At 43.9% G+C, this 22,168-nt stretch overlaps 1 protein-coding gene across 1 annotated transcript in view; it reads right to left on the reverse strand.

Moving 5' to 3' along the window:
• Positions 1-22,168, reverse strand: part of LOC126355492 (synaptic vesicular amine transporter-like) — a 103,808-nt gene that overhangs the window by 30,916 nt on the left and 50,724 nt on the right. The window contains exons 7-8 of the mRNA XM_050005809.1: positions 19,148-19,294; positions 7,248-7,391 (exon numbers count right to left, since the gene is read on the reverse strand). Coding sequence (XP_049861766.1) covers positions 7,248-7,391; positions 19,148-19,294 — 291 coding nt within the window. The remainder of the gene's footprint in view (positions 1-7,247; positions 7,392-19,147; positions 19,295-22,168) is intronic.

The raw sequence follows: 22,168 nt of genomic DNA on the forward strand, positions 1-22,168 counted from the left end.
CATAACGGGTGGCAGGGACAAAGAATACAGTGAAATATTTTTAAGTGCTTTATCTGAAAACTACCTTGAGCAGTTAAACAGAAAACCGACTCGTGGCGATAACATATTAGACCTTCTGCTGACAAACAGACCCGAACTATTTGAATCAGTTAATGCAGAACAGGGAATCAGCGATCATAAAGCGGTTACTGCATCGATGATTTCAGCCGTAAATAGAAATATTAAAAAAGGTAGGAAGATTTTTCTGTTTAGCAAAAGTGACAAAAAGCAGATTACAGAGTACCTGACGGCTCAACACAAAAGTCTTCTCTCAAGTGCAGATAGTGTTGAGGATCAGTGGACAAAGTTCAAAACCATGGTACAATATGCGTTAGATGAGTATGTGCCAAGCAAGATCGTAAGAGATGGGAAAGAGCCACCGTGGTACAACAACCGAGTTAGAAAACTGCTGCGGAAGCAAAGGGAATTTCACAGCAAACATAAACATAGCCAAAGCCTTGCAGACAAACAAAAATTAAGCGACGCGAAATGTAGTGTGAGCAGGGCTATGCAAGAGGCTTTCAATGAATTCGAAAGTAAAGTTCTATGTACTGACTTGGCAGAAAATCCTAAGAAATTTTGGTCTTATGTCAAAGCGGTAGGTGGATCAACACAAAATGTCCAGACTCTCTGTGACCAAAATGGTACTGAAACAGAGGATGACAGACTAAAGGCCGAAATACTAAATGTCTTCTTCCAAAGCTGTTTCACAGAGGAAGACTGCACTGTGCTTCCTTCTCTAGATTGTCGCACAGTTGACAAAATGGTAGATATCGAAGTAGACGACAGAGGGATAGAGAAACAATTAAAATCGCTCAAAAGAGGAAAGGCCGCTGGTCCTGATGGGATACCAGTTCGATTTTACACAGAGTACGCGAAGGAACTTGCCCCCGTTCTTGCAGCTGTGTACCGTAGGTCTCTAGAAGAGCGAAGCGTTCCAAAGGATTGGAAAAGGGCACAGGTCATCCCCGTTTTCAATAAGGGACGTCGAACAGATGTGCAGAACTATAGAGCTATATCTCTAACGTCGATCAGTTGTAGAATTTTGGAACACGGATTATGTTCGAGTATAATGTCTTTTCTGGAGACTAGAAATCTACTCTGTAGGAATCAGCATGGGTTTCGAAAAAGACGGTCGTGTGAAACCCAGCTCGCGCTATTCGTTCACGAGACTCAGAGGGCCTTAGACACGGGTTCACAGGTAGATGCCGTGTTTCTTTACTTTCGCAAGGCGTTTGACACAGTTCCCTACAGTCGTTTAATGAACAAAGTAAGAGCATACGGACTATCAGATCAATTGTGTGATTGGATTGAGGAGTTCCTAGATAACAGAACGCAGCTTGTCATTCTCAATGGAGAGAAGTCTTCCGAAGTAAGAGTGATTTCAGGTGTGCCGCAGGGGAGTGTCATAGGACCGTTGATATTCACAATATACATAAATGACCTGGTGGATGACATCGGAAGTTCACTGAGGCTTTTTGCAGATGATGCTGTGGTGTATCGAGAGGTTGCAACAATGGAAAATTGTACTGAAATGCAGGAGGATCTGCAGCGAATTGACGCATGGTGCACGGAATGGCAATTGAATCTCAATGTAGAGAAGTGTAATGTGATGCGAATACATAGAAAGATAGGTCCCTTATCATTTAGCTAGAAAATAGCAGATCAGCAACTGGAAGCAGTTAATTCCATAAATTATCTGGGAGTACGCATTAGGAGTGATTTAAAATGGAATTATCTTATAAAATTGATCGTCGGTAAAGCAGATGCCAGACTGAGATTCATTGGAAGAATCCTAAGGAAATGCAATCCGACAACAAAGGAAGTAGGTTACAGTACGCTTGTTCGCCCAATACTTGAATACTGCTCAGCAGTGTGGGATCCGCACCAGGTAGGGTTGATAGAAGAGATAGAGAAGATCCAACGGAGAGCAGCGCGCTTCGTTACAGGATCATTTAGTAATTGCGAAAGCGTTACGGAGATGATAGATAAACTCCAGTGGAAGACTCTGCAGGAGAGACGCTCAGTAGCTCGGTACGGGCTTTTGTTAAAGTTTCGAGAACATACCTTCACCGAAGAGTCAAGCAGTATATTGCTCCCTCCTACGTATATCTCGCGAAGAGACGATGAGGATAAAATCAGAGAGATTAGAGCCCACACAGAAGCATACCGACAATCCTTCTTTCTACGTACAATACGAGACTGGAATAGAAGGGAGAACCGATAGAGGTACTCAGGGTACCCTCCGCCACACACCGTCAGGTGGCTTGCGGAGTATGGATGTAGATGTAGATGTAGATGTAGATATATCCATTTAAGCAAGACACTGCGAAAAATTCGAAACTTTTGTAACGATAAATAGTGGTCGTTATGATTTTTTGTTTGGTGTGTGTTACACAATGTGTTTCTGTCTATGAAATTTAACCAAGATATTGAATTTTTCTTTAGACTTGGGAGGTGGGCTCTATCTACATCCGATCTCAAGAAAAAGGACTGTACGTGGCGCGTTCACTGCAGCTCCCACGCCCGCGAGAATATTCATAACGTCCCTCATATCTTCTAAACCACTTGAGACATCGAAACGAGATTTTCGCGTGTGATAGCACCCAAGAAGGAGAGCATTCTGTCATACTGTTAGCACACACAACTTTCTTATGTATAGCTATATACAGTTTTTCTTCACTCCAGTTACTGTAATTTTTTAAAAATCACCGATAGCTGCTGGAACGAGAATTTCCCTTCTATGAAAATAAACATAAAATTTTTTCTCTTATGTTACTGCAAACAGACATAATGACACACTCTCTTTCAGATTTATGTCGCAATAGCTACTGCAAGATGAGTTTGTGCAAATTATACTGTGTTTTGGTAAGAGAGGAACAATTAAACCTGACAATAACAGAAATGTAGCCGTAAATGGTGATAGTTCTCCGAATGGGGAAAGGTTAACAATTCACACAAAAACTGTCAAGTCTGTTGCTATTTTGGTTGAATCCCCATACCCATCATATTTTTAACACTGAAAGACTGCAGTAGAAACTTACTATTAAAGAGTTTTTTTCCTGTTCTTCGTCTGAGCAATATTTAAAAAATGATGAGCGTACCCCTCAGGCTGAGTGACGCGCACATGCGTCATTCTGGTTACTCACCTATGGCTTGCCGAACTGGCAGTTTGTGATTTTCGAATAGAATAGTTGTTCCTGAGAAAATTAAACAACGGTGGGCAGCGTACTGTCAGCAGCTGACAATAATGCCCGCAACAGGAATATGGAAGCTAGCCAGGTGTGCTTGTGTTGGAAGATTTCACACAGTTTGAAAAAGCATTATCATGAATGTAGGCTTGCCTTGTCAGCAATACATTTCAGTAAATTAAATATGTCATATCAGCAGACTCTACCTGTTATGTAATTAGTTGGTGGGTGACGATACCATGTATGCAGTCGTCGAATTCTTTCTCTCTAGACTATGCACCAATTAAAACATTGTGATTCAGGGGTCTTCCTCGACTGTTTCTAGCTTGTATATATTATGTATTAAACCGGGGACCTAGAAAAGACGGACAGACACCGTCCCGCCGTAGCCCTCAGTGCTTCACAACCCCACAACAGGCCACAGCAGTCACACCCCTCACCCCCCCCCACCCCCTCTCCTCCGGGGAACGTCTCATACCAGACGAGGGTAACGCCAAATGTTTGCGTGGCAGAATACTGATGGTGTACGCGTACGGTGTAACTGAGGTGGAATAAGGGAAACCAGACCGCATTCGATGAGGTAGATGGAAAACCGCCGTAAAAACCATCCACAGGCTGGCCGGCACCCCTCACCACGACACTAATCAGTAGGACAGGCTTCCCACTCGGGAAGCAGCGCTTTAGACCGCTCGGCTAGCGGTGCGGCCGTTTCTAGCTTAGAATGAAAATGTCGGGTTTGGATGCATGTTGTTGTTGTTGTTGTTGTTGTTGTTGTTGCCCAGATGGCACTTTTATAAGTGCATGAAAGGGAAGCAGTGATTGGGAAGGGAGTGAGACAGGGTTGTAGCCTCTCCCCGATGTTATTCAATCTGTATATTGAGCAAGCAGTAAAGGAAACAAAAGAAACATTTGTAGGTATTAAAATCCATCGAGAAGAAATAAAAACTTTGAGGTTCGCTGATGACATTGTAATTCTGTCAGAGACAGCAAAGGACTTGGAAGAGCAGTTGAATGGAATGGACAGTGTCTTGAAAGTAGGATATAAGATGAACATCAACTAGAGCAAAACGAGGATAATGAAATGTAGTCGAATTAAGTCGGGTGATGCTGATGGAATTGGATTAGGAAATGAGACACTTAAAGTAGTAAAGGAGTTTCGCTATTTGGGGAGCAAAATAACTGATGATGGTCGAAGTAGAGAGGATATAAAATGTAGACTGGCAATGGCAAGGAAAGCGTTTCTGAAGAAGAGAAATTTGTTAAGATCGAGTATAGATTTAAGTGTCAGGAAGTCGTTTCTGAAAGTATTTGTATGGAGTGTAGCCATGTATGGAAGTGAAACATGGACAACAAATAGCTTGGACAAGAAGAGAACAGAAGCTTTCGATATGTGATGCTACAGAAGAATGTTGAAGACTGGGTGGTAAGATCACGTAACTAATGAGGAGGTATTGAATGGGATTGGGGAGAAGAGAAGTTTGTGGCACACCTTCACTAGATGAAGGGATGGTTGGTGTGACATGTTCTGAGGCATCAAGGGATCACCAATTTAGTACTGGAGGGCAGCATGGAGGGTAAGATTCGTAGAGGGAGACCACGAGATGAATACACTAAGCAGATTGAGAAGGATATAGGTTGCAGTAGGTACTGGCAGATGAAGAAGCTTGCACAGGATAGATTATCATGGAGAGCTGCATCAAACCAGTCTAAGGACTGAAGACCACAACAACAACAACAATCCAAGTAATCACAGAAACACTCATATATCTCAGGTGATTGACGCCTTTTAGCAGGGTCAGAAAGGCTACACATGTATGGTGATTTTCAATTTTCGAATTTTGGTATCGGTTTGTACGGAAATTGCAGCATAAGCAACACGTAGACAGCCTTGTTTCAAAGTATAATATTTAAAATTTCCGGCCGTACTTCTTGATCGCGTGATTTTATAATACTTCCTATTTCACTCCTATTTCACTACCCTCGTGATGGATTGTAGACCCCTTCTTGCAATTTGAAGACATTGTGGAGGCAGAAGATATAATCTCAGAGGCAATAGCTTACCAGTAATTGAATTGTGCATTGTTATGAGTAAAAGAAAAACAGTAACGAAATAAAACGGAAAACCACACTCCTGGAAATGGAAAACAGAACACATTGACACCGGTGTGTCAGACCCACCATACTTGCTCCGGACACTGCGACAGGGCTGAACAAGCAATGATCACACGCACGGCACAGCGGACACACCAGGAACCGCGGTGTTGGCTGTCGAATGGCGCTAGCTGCGCAGCATTTGTGCACCGCCGCCGTCAGTGTCAGCCAGTTTGCCGTGGCATACGGAGCTCCATCGCAGTCTTTAACACTGGTAGCATGCCGCGACAGCGTGGACGTGAACCGTATGTGCAGTTGACGGACTTTGAGCGAGGGCGTATAGTGGGCATGCGGGAGGCCGGGTGGTCGTACCGCCGAATTGCTCAACACGTGGGGCGTGAGGTCTCCACAGTACATCGATTTTGTCGCCAGTGGTCGGCGGAAGGTGCACGTGCCCGTCGACCTGGGACCGGACCGCAGCGACGCACGGATGCACGCCAAGACCGTAGGATCCTACGCAGTGCCATAGGGGACCGCACCGCCACTTCCCAGCAAATTAGGGACACTGTTGCTCCTGGGGTATCGGCGAGGACCATTCGCAACCGTCTCCATGAAGCTGGGCTACGGTCCCGCACACCGTTAGGCCGTCTTCCGCTCACGCCCCAACATCGTGCAGCCCGCCTCCAGTGGTGTCGCGACAAGCGTGAATGAAGGGACGAATGGAGACGTGTCGTCTTCAGCGATGAGAGTCGCTTCGGCCTTGGTGCCAATGATAGTCGTATGCGTGTTTGGCGCCGTGCAGGTGAGCGCCACAATCAGGACTGCATACGACCGAGGCACACAGGGCCAACACCCGGCATCATGATGTGGGGAGCGATCTCCTACACTGGCCGTACACCTCTGGTGATCGTCGAGGGGACACTGAATAGTGCACGGTACATCCAAACCGTCATCGAACCCATCGTTCTACCATTCCTAGACCGGCAAGGAAACTTGCTGTTCCAACAGGACAATGCACGTCCGCATGTATCCCGTGCCACCCAACGTGCTCTAGAAGGTGTAAGTCAACTACCCTGGCCAGCAAGATCTCTGGATCTGTCACCCATTGAGCATGTTTAGAACTGGATGAAGCGTCGTCTCACGTGGTCTGCACGTCCAGCACGAACGCTGGTCCAACTGAGGCGCCAGATGGAAATGGCATGGCAAGCCGTTCCACAAGACTACATCCAGCATCTCTACGATCGTCTCCATGGGAGAATAGCAGCCTGCATTGCTGCGAAAGGTGGATATACACTGTACTAGTGCCGACATTGTGCATGCTCTGTTGCCTGTGTGTATGTGCCTGTGGTTCTGTCAGTGTGATCATGTGATGTATCTGACCCCAGGAATGTGTCAATAAAGTTTCCCCTTCCTGGGACAATGAATTCACGGTGTTCTTATTTCAATTTCCAGGAGTGTATACGGATACAAATAACTGAAAAATATAATGAATGAGAGAAAAAAGATCGAGAGCTTAAATGGCGAAAAACGAAATTGACAATATAGTTCAGTAATAAGACAATAGTTTTTGGACAGCCAAAACTACCAGTGGCCACATGCGGGTTGCCTGAAGGAGGATATGGGAGGACTGCTTTCCCGCTCCCCCCAGACACGTCTGGTGGTGCTGGTGTGGCGCGTGGTACGAGAAACAGTGCCGCAACCACATCGCGGTGCGACCTGTCGCACGTGCGTGTAGCGTCACCATCGCGTCGCGTCCCAATTTGCCGGTCGCACTTGACCCTGCTGTCTTACAGAAATGCTCACAGCGCTGCGCCGCGCCACACGCGCTATATGCGTCTCAATTTGCGGTCTCAAACTGCGAGTGCCAGGAAGAGAGCAGCTGTAAGGTTGGCAGTGGCGCTTCACGGTCGGCCACGTGGTACTCACCATGACGCAGGAGACGCCAACCAGGAAGAGCGCGGCGAGCGCGACACGGCAGCGGCCCACCCGCAGCGCCAGCTCGCCGCACAGGTTGGTGGCCAGCAGGTAGCCCAGGCTGTCCGGCACGAACACCGTGCCCAGCTGCCACTTCTGCAACAGCCCGGGGCGCGCGCCCGCCGTTCTACAGGATGCACAGCGCACAGCGGACAGCTGCCGTCCACACTGTCTGCTGTTAACCAAACGCTCACCTAACACACTGCCTTTAAAGAGCAGACAGGTCGATTTGAAGAGTCGTAGATGGTGCAGCATTGTATGGTAGTGAAACTTGGACTGTGGGAAAACCGGAGGAGCCGGACGATGTGGCCGAGCGGCCCTAGGCGCTTCAGTCCGGAGACGCGCTACCGCTACGGTCGCAGGTTGGAATCCTGCCTCGGGCATGGATCTGTATGTTGCCCTTAGGTTAGTTAACTTTAAGTAGTTCTAAGTTCTAGGGGACTGATGACCTTAGAAGTTAAGTCCCATACTGCTCAGTGCCACTTGAACCAAAACTGGAGCGGAAGAGAATCGAAGCATTTGAGATGTGGTGCTAAAGACGAATGTTGAAAATCAGGTGGAATGATAAGGTAAGGAATGAGGATTTTTCCGCACGGAATCGGAGAGGAAAGGAATACGTGGAAAACACTGGCAAGAAGAAGGGACACGAAGGCAGGACGTCTGTTAAAACATCAGGGCCTAACCTCCACGGTACTAGACGGAGATGCAGAGGTCAAAAACTGTAGAGGAAGGCTATATAAAACACCTGAACCATAATAACTTCTTAAACTTTGTCCATTTTTTATTAACCCAGCCTCGAAACTGTGGACTGATAAGTTATGGTGTGGCGCGGCAAGATGCGATTTAGGCTCTTTTCAAACGATACTAGGCGTCGAATGCGCCGGTGGCCCCGTCAGACGTGTAACCCAGTGTGTGTGGAGCGTGTAGTTCAGAATGGAGGTGGTTCTCTCTTTTTTGTGGGTGTTGTGGCTGTTGTTCATGCCATTATGAGGACCCATTCATTCGGATTACCTTGCATATGGACTAGGATGTTTGTTTAAGCATAGCCAGTGACCACTTGGGCCTCTTTTTGTATATCTGTAGAATGAGTGTCCTGTGAACACTCCCGTCTTCCACGATGACATTCAAGGGGCTGCACACATACGTTCCCTGTTTGACCAACACTAACGCACTATCACATCTCTACTGCCTCGCTAAATTACGCGCTGTTAATGCCATAGGAAATGTCTGGGACTATTTGGGAGGCTGCAGATAAGCCAAACATCAGGGAATGGCTTCAGATGGGCGCACCATACCTGAAGAAGTAGACTCTTTTTTCTTGTCGAACTGAGGCCATTTTCAAAACAGAAGCGTTGTTACGCGGTGTTGGCCTGATTTCTCCTGTTGTTGACAATTATTTCTCCAGTATGCCCAGTTCCTCATAGTCTACATGGCCGTTTACTGTTCCTCGAGACGAACTTTTACACAGTGTTGTTTCCATCTCCACTCTACAGAGCGTAGTCAATGACATAAATCACATAAAGTGCTCTAGAGCAGTGGTCTTATAGGGGCAATGACGGAATATTGCATACATTTCCCAGAGTGTCGTCACTCTTGAATGAAACAATTTATTTGGGTAGCGAAGGATCATGGTCACTGGCTTCGTTGATAAGTGTGGGACGCAGAGAGAATTTCGTAAGTGGAGAAGGTAATGGTATGTTGGCTGGACTCCGCAGTGTAAATGTATCGTGAGCCACCAATGACGCCATTGCGATAAGCCGTCATGTGATTTGCAGATCTCTCTGCAACACTAATGTGGGAGGTGAATGTTGACTAAGTCGCAGCATGAAGGTCAGCTGACATGTTACCGTTAAGCAGCTCATTGTACAAAGGGTCCAAGTGTCCTTCATGTCCACTGTGGTAGTTCGAGGAATCCTGCTCTGCATCGGATCGAGAGGTGGAAGGTTACACTAAATGTCTATTCGAGTCAGGTTCATTAACGATGCAGTGGTTGGATTCGACCAAAAAGACTGGAGGAAGAATCGGGACCTGCTTAAAGGACTATCGAAACATTCATGTGGATATGAGTCTCAATTATGATTAAAAGGATTCTACGAAGCTTGGTAGCACTGTCAAGCTGACAAATTGGATCATGATAAAGAAGATGTATCCATAAAAAAATAACAGTTTTCTCGGTAACACCGAAACTAGATTTCTGCTTTTTGTTGACTGCTGCCAGCTTTCCACTTTGGTTATACCTGTAGTGGCACCACCGTTTAAGATGGGAAAAGGTTAGCTTCAGTGAAATATTTCTGAGCACACAAGTTACAGCCAGACGTGGGCCTGTTGATAATAAGTTATGCTACCAGAGGTTGTGACGTAGAATGGAGGTCCCAGGGCCATAGACCCGCTGAATAGAGTGAACACAGTGGTGTGCATGGCGCAGGTTACAGACAGAAGGGGTCCACTGGTCCAACCCAGGTGTTATGAGTACATGACTCGGAGAGGTGCATTAGCAAAACAGAGGTGCACAGCCGTGTATAAATAAGCATCGGTTCACTAACAAGGCATTCAAGTATGGCAGCTCTCCTGAATGGCGGGGCATGTCACACCACCGGCTATGCGCAATAGCAGATAGGGTGCCAGCGTTCCAGTCCATGGCAGGTCGCTGGTTTGGCCCTCTGAGGCCAATTCGGGGGTTCAAGTGTGACAGCTCTCCTGGATGGTGGGGCACGTCACACCACCGGCTACACGCAGCAGCAGATGGGGCGCCAGCATTCCAGTCCACAACAAGCTGCGGGTTCGACCCTCTGAGGCCAATGCGGGGTCTGCAGCTAGACAGTGGCTGGCCACGCCATGGCTCGCTACTGCGGGCAGTCTTGTTGGCTCCCAACAGAGGTATCCGAAGGTGAGGGCTGCAGATTCGGAAGCAGGATCGTGGACGCTTGTTGTCGCCGTGATCTTAGCCATGCTGGCGAAGATGCATGCAGTGGGCTACCCTGTGAGCAGCGCTGAGGCAACAGGGACAGAGACTGCTGAGTCGACTGCCGGTGCAGTCTGACAGTGACTCAACTCCGTGGCCGTACAAGGCCGACACACACCAGGGCGTTGCACGGGTCGCTGAGGCAGCCATTCCATGCCAAGCCATTTCGCAGGCAGCGAAATGGTGTCCTCAGCATTGCGGAACCTGGTGACTTAGGCTGAGAGGAACAGGGGCACTGTAGCTGGAAATAATAAATCACTTGGGAAACACGGACGAGTTTTAATATGGCGCATCCTGACAGTTTCCATCCTCGTCCAACATCCATCCACATACCAGAATTTGGCTTATGGATAAAAAGTACAAAAAAAGAAAATAATGCCAAAGTTAACATTAAAATAAGATACGATACAACAGAAGACTAATAGAATATGGTTAAACTTGAAAGTCGCTTTTCTAAAAAAGTATCCAGAAGATCCATTACAAAAACAAGTAAGCTGTGGATAACTAATGGAATTTAAATCTCATGGAAGAGGAAGAGGGAGTTTTGTACAAAGTTCAGAGTAAGTCAACATACAACATGATTTGCAAACTACAAAAAAGAGTCATTAAAATGTCCAGAAGTACGCACATCATGACAGAAATAAATAATGCAGGTAATAAGATTGAAACTGTATGGGACATTATCAAACAGGAGACGAGACAGCCAATCAATGTAAAAGATGCCATAATAATTATAATAAATGACGACGCTGTGAATCATAATTCAGAAGTTGCAAGCACATTTAACAATTACTTTCTGAATGTAGCAGCAAATATAGGATTAAATGGTCCAGTTGAAGAAACAAGGGATATATTAAAAATGACATTCCACAAAATTTTAAAGAATTAGAAGTAGCGCCAAGTTCTTTCATTGAAATTAATACAGTTGCAAAAATTAAAAAAAAACGAAAGTTCATTTGGTGCTATGGAATTTCAGACAGAATTATGAAAAGTTTTTCTAGTTTAATAAGTAACGACCTGGCATCAGTGGCACGGGGTATTTTTCCAGACTTTTTAAAATATGGACTGGTAAATCACTTCATAAGTAAGGTGACAAGACAAACTTAAAAAGTTACCATCCAATTTCCTCACTGACCTGTTGTTCCTAAATAGTCAGAAAAGTAATGTACTCAACAGTAATCTCAAACTTAAGTGGAAAAATTCATTTAGCGTTGCACGACCGAGAATGCTATTTATACATCCACTCATAAAGTAATAGAAGTCTTAAATATTGATATATCGTCGGTTAGTATTTTTTGTGACCTTTCTAAGGCGTTTGATTGTTAGATCATGTGACAATTTTTGAAAAACTCTACTTTAATGGAATTATGGCTTTATGCACAACTACTTTGAATCATATTTAACAAACAGAAATCAAAAGTGCGCTGGACGATTAAGACAGTGTCGAAAAGATAGGACATTTTAGTCACTAGGGAAAAAATCACAAACGGAGTTCCACAGCTTTCAATTTTGGATCCAATTCTATACCTTACCTATGAGAGTGACCTACCACTTAGCAATCAACAAGTAAAACTAGTACTTTTTACAGACGACACTGGTGAAGGCCATTAGAGACAGAGTAAAAGAAGAGTTCCAAAATTATATTTTCCAAAGAATTATTAGGTGGTTCTACTGCATTCAGTTTTGTACAACAAATAAGAGTCATTCCAACAACTGTAGTAGAGCATGAGCTGGAGTCAATAAATAAGGGAGAATGCTCCAAAGTTTTGGATGTCGATACTGATGAAACATATTACTGAGGTTCCCAAACAAGTTCAGCTCCTTTTGCTCTTTGTATAATTGCTAATCTTGGAAACAAATGTTTCAACCACCAAATATGTTCTGCATATTTCCAATCAATGATGTCTTGCGGAATACGTTTCTGGGATAACTCATCTCTTAGGAAGAAAGTATTGGTTGCAAAGAAGCGAGCAGTAAGAATAATGTGTGTTCACGTACGGACATCATGTAGATACCTCTTCAAGGAGGTAAGTATTTTAACTGCGTCTTCGCAAGACATATATTCGCTAATGAAATTCGTCATAAATAACCCACCACAATTTGAGAAGAACAGTGATGTCCACACCTACAACACTAGAGGGTAAAATGACCTCTGTTACCCATTGTTACAGTTGTCAATGGCTTATTTGCCCAATAACATAAAACGTCTGACAGATAGTGAAACAAATTTAAAATCTAATTTAAAATCATTTCTCTTGAACAACTTCTATTCCAATGACCAATTTATGCTTAAAAACTGGTAGCCAGTAAAAAAAACAAATGAATAAAAAGCTAATGTCAAAAGACTGGCTTAAAACAGTAGAAGATATCCAGAATCTTATACTCGGAGCACAGGTCTGCATTCAAGAAAAACATATGCATCGGAAAAAACGGAAAACAATAAAATCGAATCAATTGAAAAACGGAAAAACTTGATTGACTGCAGCATTGTTATTATATCTGAGCATAATCATATTGCCAGACATTGGATGAGTATAGAAATGAAAGAGCGATAGATGGGAAAACCAGATTCACAGAGCCTACTCCTTCCTCACAACATCAGAAGCGCTGACGAACTTAAGTTCACTGGCAGCGTAAGCAGGTACGTTACACCTAGGGGACGTTAAAATAATTGGAAAAGTGCTAAACTATAACTAAAATGTATTCGACAAAAAGGACAAAGAAAGTTGTCTTGGGAAAGGAACGCCATAATTAGGGACAGCGTGACGGAATGTATACTAAGGCATTGAGTACATTTGACAAAATCGGGGGCGGTAGTTGGATAATATTGCAGAAGACCCGTTAATAATGAATTATGTAAGTCGCATTGTTGAAGATTTCGAGTACATACCAGGAACGCAAACCAATTTCAGCAGATTTGCGTAGAGCAGAAGTTTATAGGCGGACAGCATGAAATCAGTCAGGAAAGGAATTGATATTTCACTACCTTTGTGATTTCAGAACTTATCAATGTAGTTTATAAAATATACAGGGGTTTCCAAAACGGTACAGCCAAAATTTTGAGGTACATTCCTCAAACGTAAAAGAAGATATTTTACATGCTCCAGAATCCTGAAAAACTTCATTTAATTTTCATATTAGAACTAGTTTTACAATTTTTCATGCTACATTAATCCTTGGAAATACAGAGACACAAAGAGTACTAGTTTACCATCTGAAACCCTTTCTTACATGAAATGTCATAATGCCCTCTGTCAGAAATGATACATGCAACAACTCGCCGCCCTTATTAATCCCAGATGTGCAGATATAGCCCTGAAGAATCACATGCAGCTTGGTGGTGAAGCTAAGAATTAAAACTTAACCACACGTAAACAAGAGAAAACCTTTGTTACACCCAGTGTATTTTGGCTTGTTCAGCCTATTTTTATGTAGTACTCTTAGGCGAATGACTTACACTGGTGCCTGAAGTTAAAGCAAGAAACCACTGTGTCCCCGTCCTGTGTTTAATTCACTATATAATCATACAAACTATCAACCAAATGTCCGTACGATCGTGTTCTGCACGGAATATGGCATTCCGGTCAACGGACAACCACGCGGACAATGACGTCAGCGCATCTATGAAACGAGGTAGCCCCACATCCACAATAGCTGTGTACGCAATCGCAGACGGTGTAGTATGGCACAGAGAAGATGCCTACCAGACTCTTGCGGTGGGGGGGCAAAGAAGGAAAGGAAGCAGGACAGTCGTAAACTGATGTGGCTCAATGGCTTAATGTGAATCGTTCTGTTGTTTCTCGGATGTGGAGATAGTTTATAGAGACCGAAACTGTATCCCGAAGACCAGGACAGGACCGACCACGTGTGACTTCAGAAGAGAGGACCGTTATTTGGCTGCAAGAGCACGACTTTACCGCTTTAGTACTTCACAGCAACTGGCAGTGAACTCGCACCATCTGCTGGACGTGTTGTATCGAGGCAAACGGTATAGAGAAGGTAGTCAATGTGCCCCCTGGATGGTCGAAGAGTGAGCCAATGTTGTTTCCGCAGTTCAATCATGATGTAGTCTGGAGACGGATTCTCGATGGATTCGCATTGGATGGAACATCGAACACGATTTCAGGACCCAAACATTATGGAAAGAGACCGATATCGAAGAGGACCCTAATAGTGTGGGCAGGGATTATGTTTACCACTCGAGACCCTCTTCATGAAGTTGTACGGGTGAATCGGCAAGGTTTAACTGCTGTCAGGTATTGTGACGACATCTTGGACATCATTTGTGGTTGTTGCGAGGTGCTGTGGGCATAGAAGTCGTATTGATGGACCCATAACTCTCGACCTCATGGAGTACGGGCAGTTGCTGTTTTCTTGGAAACGGAAGACATTGCAGGCATGGTGTGGTCTGCTCACTCTCCCGATTTGAATCCCATAGAACATGTCTGCAATGCAGTAGGGAGGCGGCTTGCATCTCCTCAGCGTTCACCAACCACTCTTGAAGACTGCGACCAGCTGTGCAGGAAGAATGGGCGTTATTGCCTCGAAATGAGACTAGTAACATCCTTCTCAGCATGCCTTGTCGTTGTCAGGCCTGTATTGCTGCCAGAGGTGGTCACACCCCATACTGAGCACATTAGCCAGTTTGGGGTGTGACCACATTAGCCAGTTGTCGGAATGTGTATGCAAATCCGGTAAGTTGGAAAAAACGAAGAACATAAGAACATTCTTGTCTACCGTTATGCGTGTTTCAGTTATTTCTGTTCTGTATTCTTTACATTGTTTCTGCCTTTCTATCATCTGTTATACTGTTTTGTGGCAAAGTAAAAGCACCCTTTCAAAATTTCCTTTTTTTGTTTTAATTTTGGACACGAGTGTAGTAAGTTAAATTTGCTAGTTTCCTTGACTTCACCCTACCACACTGGTTGTGCAGCAATGTTGAGGTAAGAAAGGTTACACGTAAGGGTATGTGGATACATCCCATGTAGTAATCTTGTCGGATATCACTGGAAACATTTGCAATAATATTGGTTTTTCGGATAAAAGCCTGTCCCTGTGAGAATATTAGCGGATGTATGTGGAACTCAATAATTATTTTGTGGTTAAACGTTAAACGACAGTGGTAATACTACGACTTTTTCTGTTTTTTGCATTAAAAATGGTCAGTAATAATGATAATTGTTGTTTAAGCATCTATTATCATCCATTCAGGGTGGAGTGCCACTGTATTTACTTGAATGTTCAGTATTTTGGAAAGGGTAGATGTGTTGTTGACAACTGCAAAGACCATTGTTACGTCTGCCACAGACGGCCCCTGCAAGGCAGACTACACTCAAGACACCCCTGTGTACCATATCACATACACAAGCACTTGCAGGCGCAACCAAGAGGAAAACAGTTCTTCAAAACAAACAGAACTTGCTAGAGACTAATGCGAACCTTTTTCTGCAGAGGTCGCCTCACAGATACAGGGAAAGTTGGAGTACTCCGCCGGCCTCCGCCGGCCTTATAAGGCCAGCGCAGCAGCGGTACAGCCAGTTCCTCGTTGAGCTAGGGCCAGCTTCGACGGACCTCACCGTCACTCTCGATGAATAGTCGTCTACAAGTTAATCGTTTTTGTGTGTATGTTGTGATTGTTCAAGAAGAACAGTTCAGTTTCAATAAATGACATTATACTGAGTGTTCTACAATACTGAGTACCAGCAGCCACATTACGTCTAGGTTATTCCAGTTTCGTTTAGATTAACAGAGGTCACTCAGATAATTGTCAGCCTTCTGTAGCTGTATGGTTGGAAGCACCCCACGTCGACTGGCGTGCTGTTTGACAGTCAGTGTGTGCTCCTTATCTTGACACTGACGTCCAGCCTGCATGGTACCTTACTGTCAATGGGAAGTAAGTATATCAGTCACGCCTTCACGGGATTCAGCTCGCACACATTCTGTTGTGTGTCAGCTGTGATGTTCTGGACACGGACGAGCATTGCCTGGTGTGCTGATCGGCGAGAGGTGTCCTATTCTTGGTGTGACAGTTGTTCCCAATTACCTGTATGCCTCCTCATCAGGCGATATACTTGCAGCAAGTGAAGATGAACTACGTTAAGTGGACTTGTGGACACTCAGTTTGCTGCTTATTCGCTGAAGGCTAGAAAAATGTCCTGACTAACAGCCATGATGCAGTGGGCAGGGGACCAGTGTTCGATTCCAGGTATTGCCACGGACTTATTCCCAAGGTGGGATGCACTCAGCCTCATGGGACCAATTGAGGAGCTACTCGATCAATTAGTAGCGGTTCCAGGGTCAAGACACCCAGCAACGACAGGGAGAGCGGTGTGCTGACCACAGGCTCTCCATACTGCTTCAATGAACCTATTGGCAAAAGATGCCACAGCGGTTGGTCGGCCCGGAATGGTCCGTCAGGAACAGAACACGGAGATTTAGTTTTGCCCTTATACGTACATAATTATTGAATGCTGTCACAGACCGACATGAAGGTTGTTACATAACATGATATCCACTGGGATTTTCGCTTCCTGATGTAACTCATGTTTTTGTACCCCATGCGATATGAACAACAGTACGAAATCGGTGCTATTACCAAATATTTACAGTTACAAAATTATAAACTTATTACGTTGACAAATGTTGCTCGTTAGGATGATTTAATGTTATGTTGAATTAATACACATTTGCTAAATGATCTACACTGTCCAGTCACAATAACGTGAGTACCTCTCAGATGCCTGAATAACCACCTTTTGCAGTGCGAGACATGTAGGAAGATGTTAAGGATTTACGGTACAAACAGCCTTATAGAGATAGTTCCACAGATTCTCGATTGGTTTTAAATCCGCTGAGTCTGGTAGCCAGGAGAGTATGATAAATTCATCCTGGTACTGTCTGAACCATGCACATATTCAGTGAGGTGTGTGGCACGGTCCTGCTGGTAGGTGCCATCATGCTGAGGAAAAACAAACGGTATGTAGGAGTGAACATGGCCCATGATGAGAGCATATGTGTGTTCATCAGTTGCGTCTTCCAGAATGACAAGATTACCCAGAGTATTGCCTCAGGCCTGAACCCCTCTGAAGATCGCTGCAGGATGTTTGCTTTCTGGTTTTTCAAGCTGTGCACCCCAAATGGTACCTGTCTGATGGAGCATAAAATGTGATCTATCTGAAGGAGCCACCTGTCGCCACTCAGTGAACTTACAGTTACGATACTGGCGTGGAAATTGCAACCTTCCACGGATGAAAAGCAGTTAGTTGGGTGGATGAGCCAGGAGCCTACCATGGATGTCCATACACAGCCACGTTCGCTGAACAGTTGTTGAGGAGACACTGTTGGTGGCCCCTTGGTTCATGTGGGCTATCAGTTGCTCAACATTTGCACATCAGTCAACCCTTACTAATCTCCGCAGCCGTTCTTCACCCCTGTCATCTCTGGCCCCTGGTGCACTGCAGTTTTGGACAATGGCAATTTGCCACGTACAATATACCCATCGTTCTACCATTCCTAGACCGGCAAGGGAACTTGCTGTTCCAACAGGACAATGCACGTCCGCATGTATCCCGTGCCACCCAACGTGCTCTAGAAGGTGTAAGTCAACTACCCTATCCAGCAAGATCTCCGGATCTGTCCCCCATTGAGCATGTTTGGGACTGGATGCGTCGTCTCACGCCGTCTGCACGTCCAGCACGAACGCTGGTCCAACTGAGGCGCCAGGTGGAAATGTCATGGCAAGCCGTTCCACAGGACTACATCCAGCATCTCTACGATCGTCTGCATGGGAGAATAACAGCCTGCATTGCTGCGAAAGGTGGATATACACTGTACTAGTGCCGACATTGTGCATGCTCTGTTGCCTGTGTCTATGTGCCTGTGGTTCTGTCAGTGTGATCATGTGATGTATCTGACCCCAGGAATGTGTCAATAAAGTTTCCCCTTCCTGGGACAATGAATTCACGGTGTTCTTATTTCAATTTCCAGGAGTGTATTTTAACCACGGCTGCATGCCAACAATTTACAGACTTAGCCATTTCGGAAATGCTTCCACCCTTGGTTCAAAAGCCAATGATCATACCGTTTTGGGCGTCAGGGAAATCGCTCCATTTCCACATTATTACAACGACTGCGCTGTTTCCCACACCCTCGACATTCTTTGCATGCCCTGCACTGCTAGTGCTACCACCTGCCGCCTGGGAAGGGCTACTGCACGTTCATGTCGAACGTAGGCGGTGATCACATTAATGCGACTGGACTATGAGAAGAGCTAACATTTGACACTATGCAAGATGTGATGATGACTTGCAATTTGAATTCAATTCCCGTTGTTGAGTGAATATGCTGCAAAAAATTACATAAAATGTGTTAAAGTAATTGCGACAGAAAGTTACAATCTAAGGAACATATCAAGATTGTGAGATTATTTTGTATTAAAAAAATGTGATCCACCTCTACGTCTATAGCGAATGGAGTGCAGAGTTCATGGTCAGACATCAGGAAATTAAATTTAAACCAGGGCAGTGCTACTACCACAGCTCCACAGTACTGAACTGGTTAAACTGTTTTACCATATTTTAACATCTACAGATGTGGATAAAAGATTTGTGAAAGCAGATACGGATAATGGACTTGCAGATGCGGTGCAGATATAGTTAGCTCTTTTGTTATCTGCACAGACCTCTAGTTATATGGTTCATTTTGTAGGTTTCTGAGTCATTTTAATGTGTTAATTTCCATCGTACAAGGATAAACCCTGGCACTATTTGAGATGATATAAGAAAATCATGACAAACTTAAACCAAGACAGTGAAACAGAGGTCGGTTCTCCAGATGAGACCTTCTCAGAGCTACTGATCGGAGAAAATGAGTAGAGGGCTGTGGCGCTCACCTCGGGCTGGAAGGTGTCGATGAGGTAGGCGGGCAGGCAGGGCTCGAGCACGGCCATGGCGGTGGTGGACACCAGGATGGCGCCGGCCGCCACCGCGATGCGCGCGTCGCCCAGCAGCTGGCGCACGCCCCGACTCGCCACCGCCACCTGTCGCCACGAGCCACGGCTTCAGCTGCAGCTGCCTCCCCTCCCTACTCTTGCTGCTCCTACTCTGCTTGTTTCTCCATCATCCCTCGTACTTCCTCCTGTCCTCTTTATTGTAATGTAGCTGAATGTGTTATTTCCATGTTCGACATAATGAAGGCGCTTTTCGAAAGTATGGGTCTACTGACTAGAAAAGTTCTAACCTGAAAGATATCATACCATCATCATATTGTTGTCTCAATGATTTTCGTCATTTATCACTATCCTCCAAATCTAAAAATCCTTTTGCCAATGTTGTGAGGATATCTGCTCCATCAAAGTTCTGTCACTCCTTCCAAATTCTTGAACACTACACATCTGTCTTGCCTTCTGGATCCGTTCTCCTTCCCCTCACATGGGTCCTTGACCATCTTATTAAGTTCTTATCTCTCTTTATCCACATTGATCGCCTCCATGCATCTGACACTATCAGCAAACTCGGCTCCAATAACTCTGCTGTTTCTCCTCTGATTTCCAGTCCACTCTCGTGCTAAAAACAACTCAGTCCACCAAACCTGTACCTACATACACTCCTTATCCTCTGACTACAAACCCACCTCTCCCTCTCCCAGATAATGAAATCTGCCCCGATATTTATCCATATATCAACTGTAACACTTCCCCACCCAGCTTACCCGTGTCAGGACCTCCCCTTCACTTTTCCCTCTTCATCTTTCCCTATTCTTTTCCTCAATATGGCCTTGTCCACATCCTACTCTTCTAGTCTATTTCTGTTTCCGACCATCCATCCCAGTACCTTTCCTCACCTCCATAGTTACAGTGTAACAGACCTCTATGTTTATACCCACCCTACAGAAGTGCAAAGTTTCCTGCCCCTAGATATATTTCCCAAATGCATGTTCTTCAACTTTTAATGAAGCTGTAGTGCCTGAAGACGTAATTTATCAGTAAATTTATTGGTATAACTCACTACCCCAATTTTGGCTGTGTGGCTGTTATCAAGTGGAGATAACTGTACTTTGGCAAACATAAAAACCTAGAAGTCATCTGGCATATATGAGTGACATGTATGATACTTAGTTTTTGACGTGTACTAAAGTACAATTATTTCCACTGACAAATGGTCGAAACTGAAATATTGGGTTTTACAATTAAGTAATTTTACGCTCAAAAGGCGGCCATGATATCATTTACAAAATTTTAGACGACAATGAACTCCAGCTTTGAGAAATTAGTCTTTGTTTTTTCCAGATTTCTTCTATAAATTAATTTGAATTGTCACCAGAATTGTCCCAGGCATGCTTTTTACTACTAGACAACTCGAAATATTTGAATGGAAAATACTGTCATTTCATGATTGTCTTTCAAAAACCAAGAATATAGATTTCGTGCTATATTTTTCCATATTCGAAGTTTACTTCCATGCTACTAGGAGGAATATAAATTGGAAATGTTACCATTTATTACTCGTCTTTCAAAAAGAATGAATATAGATTTCAGCGTGGTATTTTCCCGAATTCGAAGTACACTTCCAGGCCACTAGGGGTGCTGCTGTCGTTCTCTGCTTCTGTGTCGTAACATGGGCAGTGCACATCTTATACTTCGGTGTTCTGTGGAGAAACTCACAGAATAGCTACGAAGATGGAATAAGAGGTACGAAGAGGATGGAGATCGAGTGATGTAAAAGCGTAAAATCTGAGCTATAATTTGTGTTTTGGGTGAAGAGTGAGTGGTTCAAGGAAGACAACTGAGATCTCACATCTCAAGATTATAACCACAAAAATTCAAACATTTAACTTCAAAGTCGTCAATGGAAACATATCTTATTGCGGTATGTGTATGTTATATTTTAGTAAGTTTGGGACTTTTATACTGGGAAATAGAAATAAACAGTGATATGAACTGTAAATCAATATAATTTTGCTCTCTCAAGAATTTTCTTTGAAGATTTATAGTAAATATTCTTAGTGAAAAGGAAACTTCATTTTATATTAATGCAGAACTTTTTCAGTAAACCAAGGGAGCTCCACTCTATCATTTCTTTGGCATTAAGGCAGTAACTGCTGAGTGTAATTTATTGCCATTCCTGGTGTGTAAGGCCTTCTGCCCAGATCACAGTGGCTTGATTTTAAAACATTATCTGTTGTATCTACATTTTATGGTGATTGGCTTAATTGTAACTCACTGAAAATACTATTATTTACACTGTTGTTTATTCCTTAATTAATAACGACGGTTTGTTGCCATAATGTAAAAGGAAGCACGACGAATCATGAGGGAAAGATAAAGTACTGGAAAAAACGTACTGTTTTTTACGAAGAATAATTACTTTGAACTTATTGACACAACTGTTAAATGTGGATAGCCTAATTAATATTCTCAAAACTGATATAGAAGTGTGGTGAAATTAACTCTTCATTTCTTCCCGCTTGCTTTCAAAAAATATTTGTTTGTTCAATGTCCTACACATAGCTGCTTAATACGTGAGATGGTAAGGCCGCTTGCTTTACAAAGTGTTATACTAGTTGTCAATCTATTGTTTGTATTTGGTGCTAAAACCTGTGGACTAGATGCAACAGTGTTTTACAGTTCAGTTATCTGTTGCCTGTGATTTTTGTAACAGTTCATTAAGTTTTTAATCATTCCTGTGTTGTGATACGTTTTGTATGACTTATTCCAATTATAAGTATCAGTTGTTTCATGTGAAACTTTGAATTGCCAATGATTCTTTTGAGGACACACATTGTTGTGATAATACTTTTGAAAAATATTTTCACCTAAGTGTGCTTGCACATTAATTACTCTTGTTGTGTAAATAGTTAAGGAGTGCTGTTAGTGCTACACACTACAATTAAGTGTTAATACAACTGACTAGTC

This window comes from Schistocerca gregaria, chromosome 3 (genome assembly GCF_023897955.1).
Source record: "Schistocerca gregaria isolate iqSchGreg1 chromosome 3, iqSchGreg1.2, whole genome shotgun sequence".
Classification (NCBI taxonomy): domain Eukaryota; kingdom Metazoa; phylum Arthropoda; class Insecta; order Orthoptera; family Acrididae; genus Schistocerca; species Schistocerca gregaria.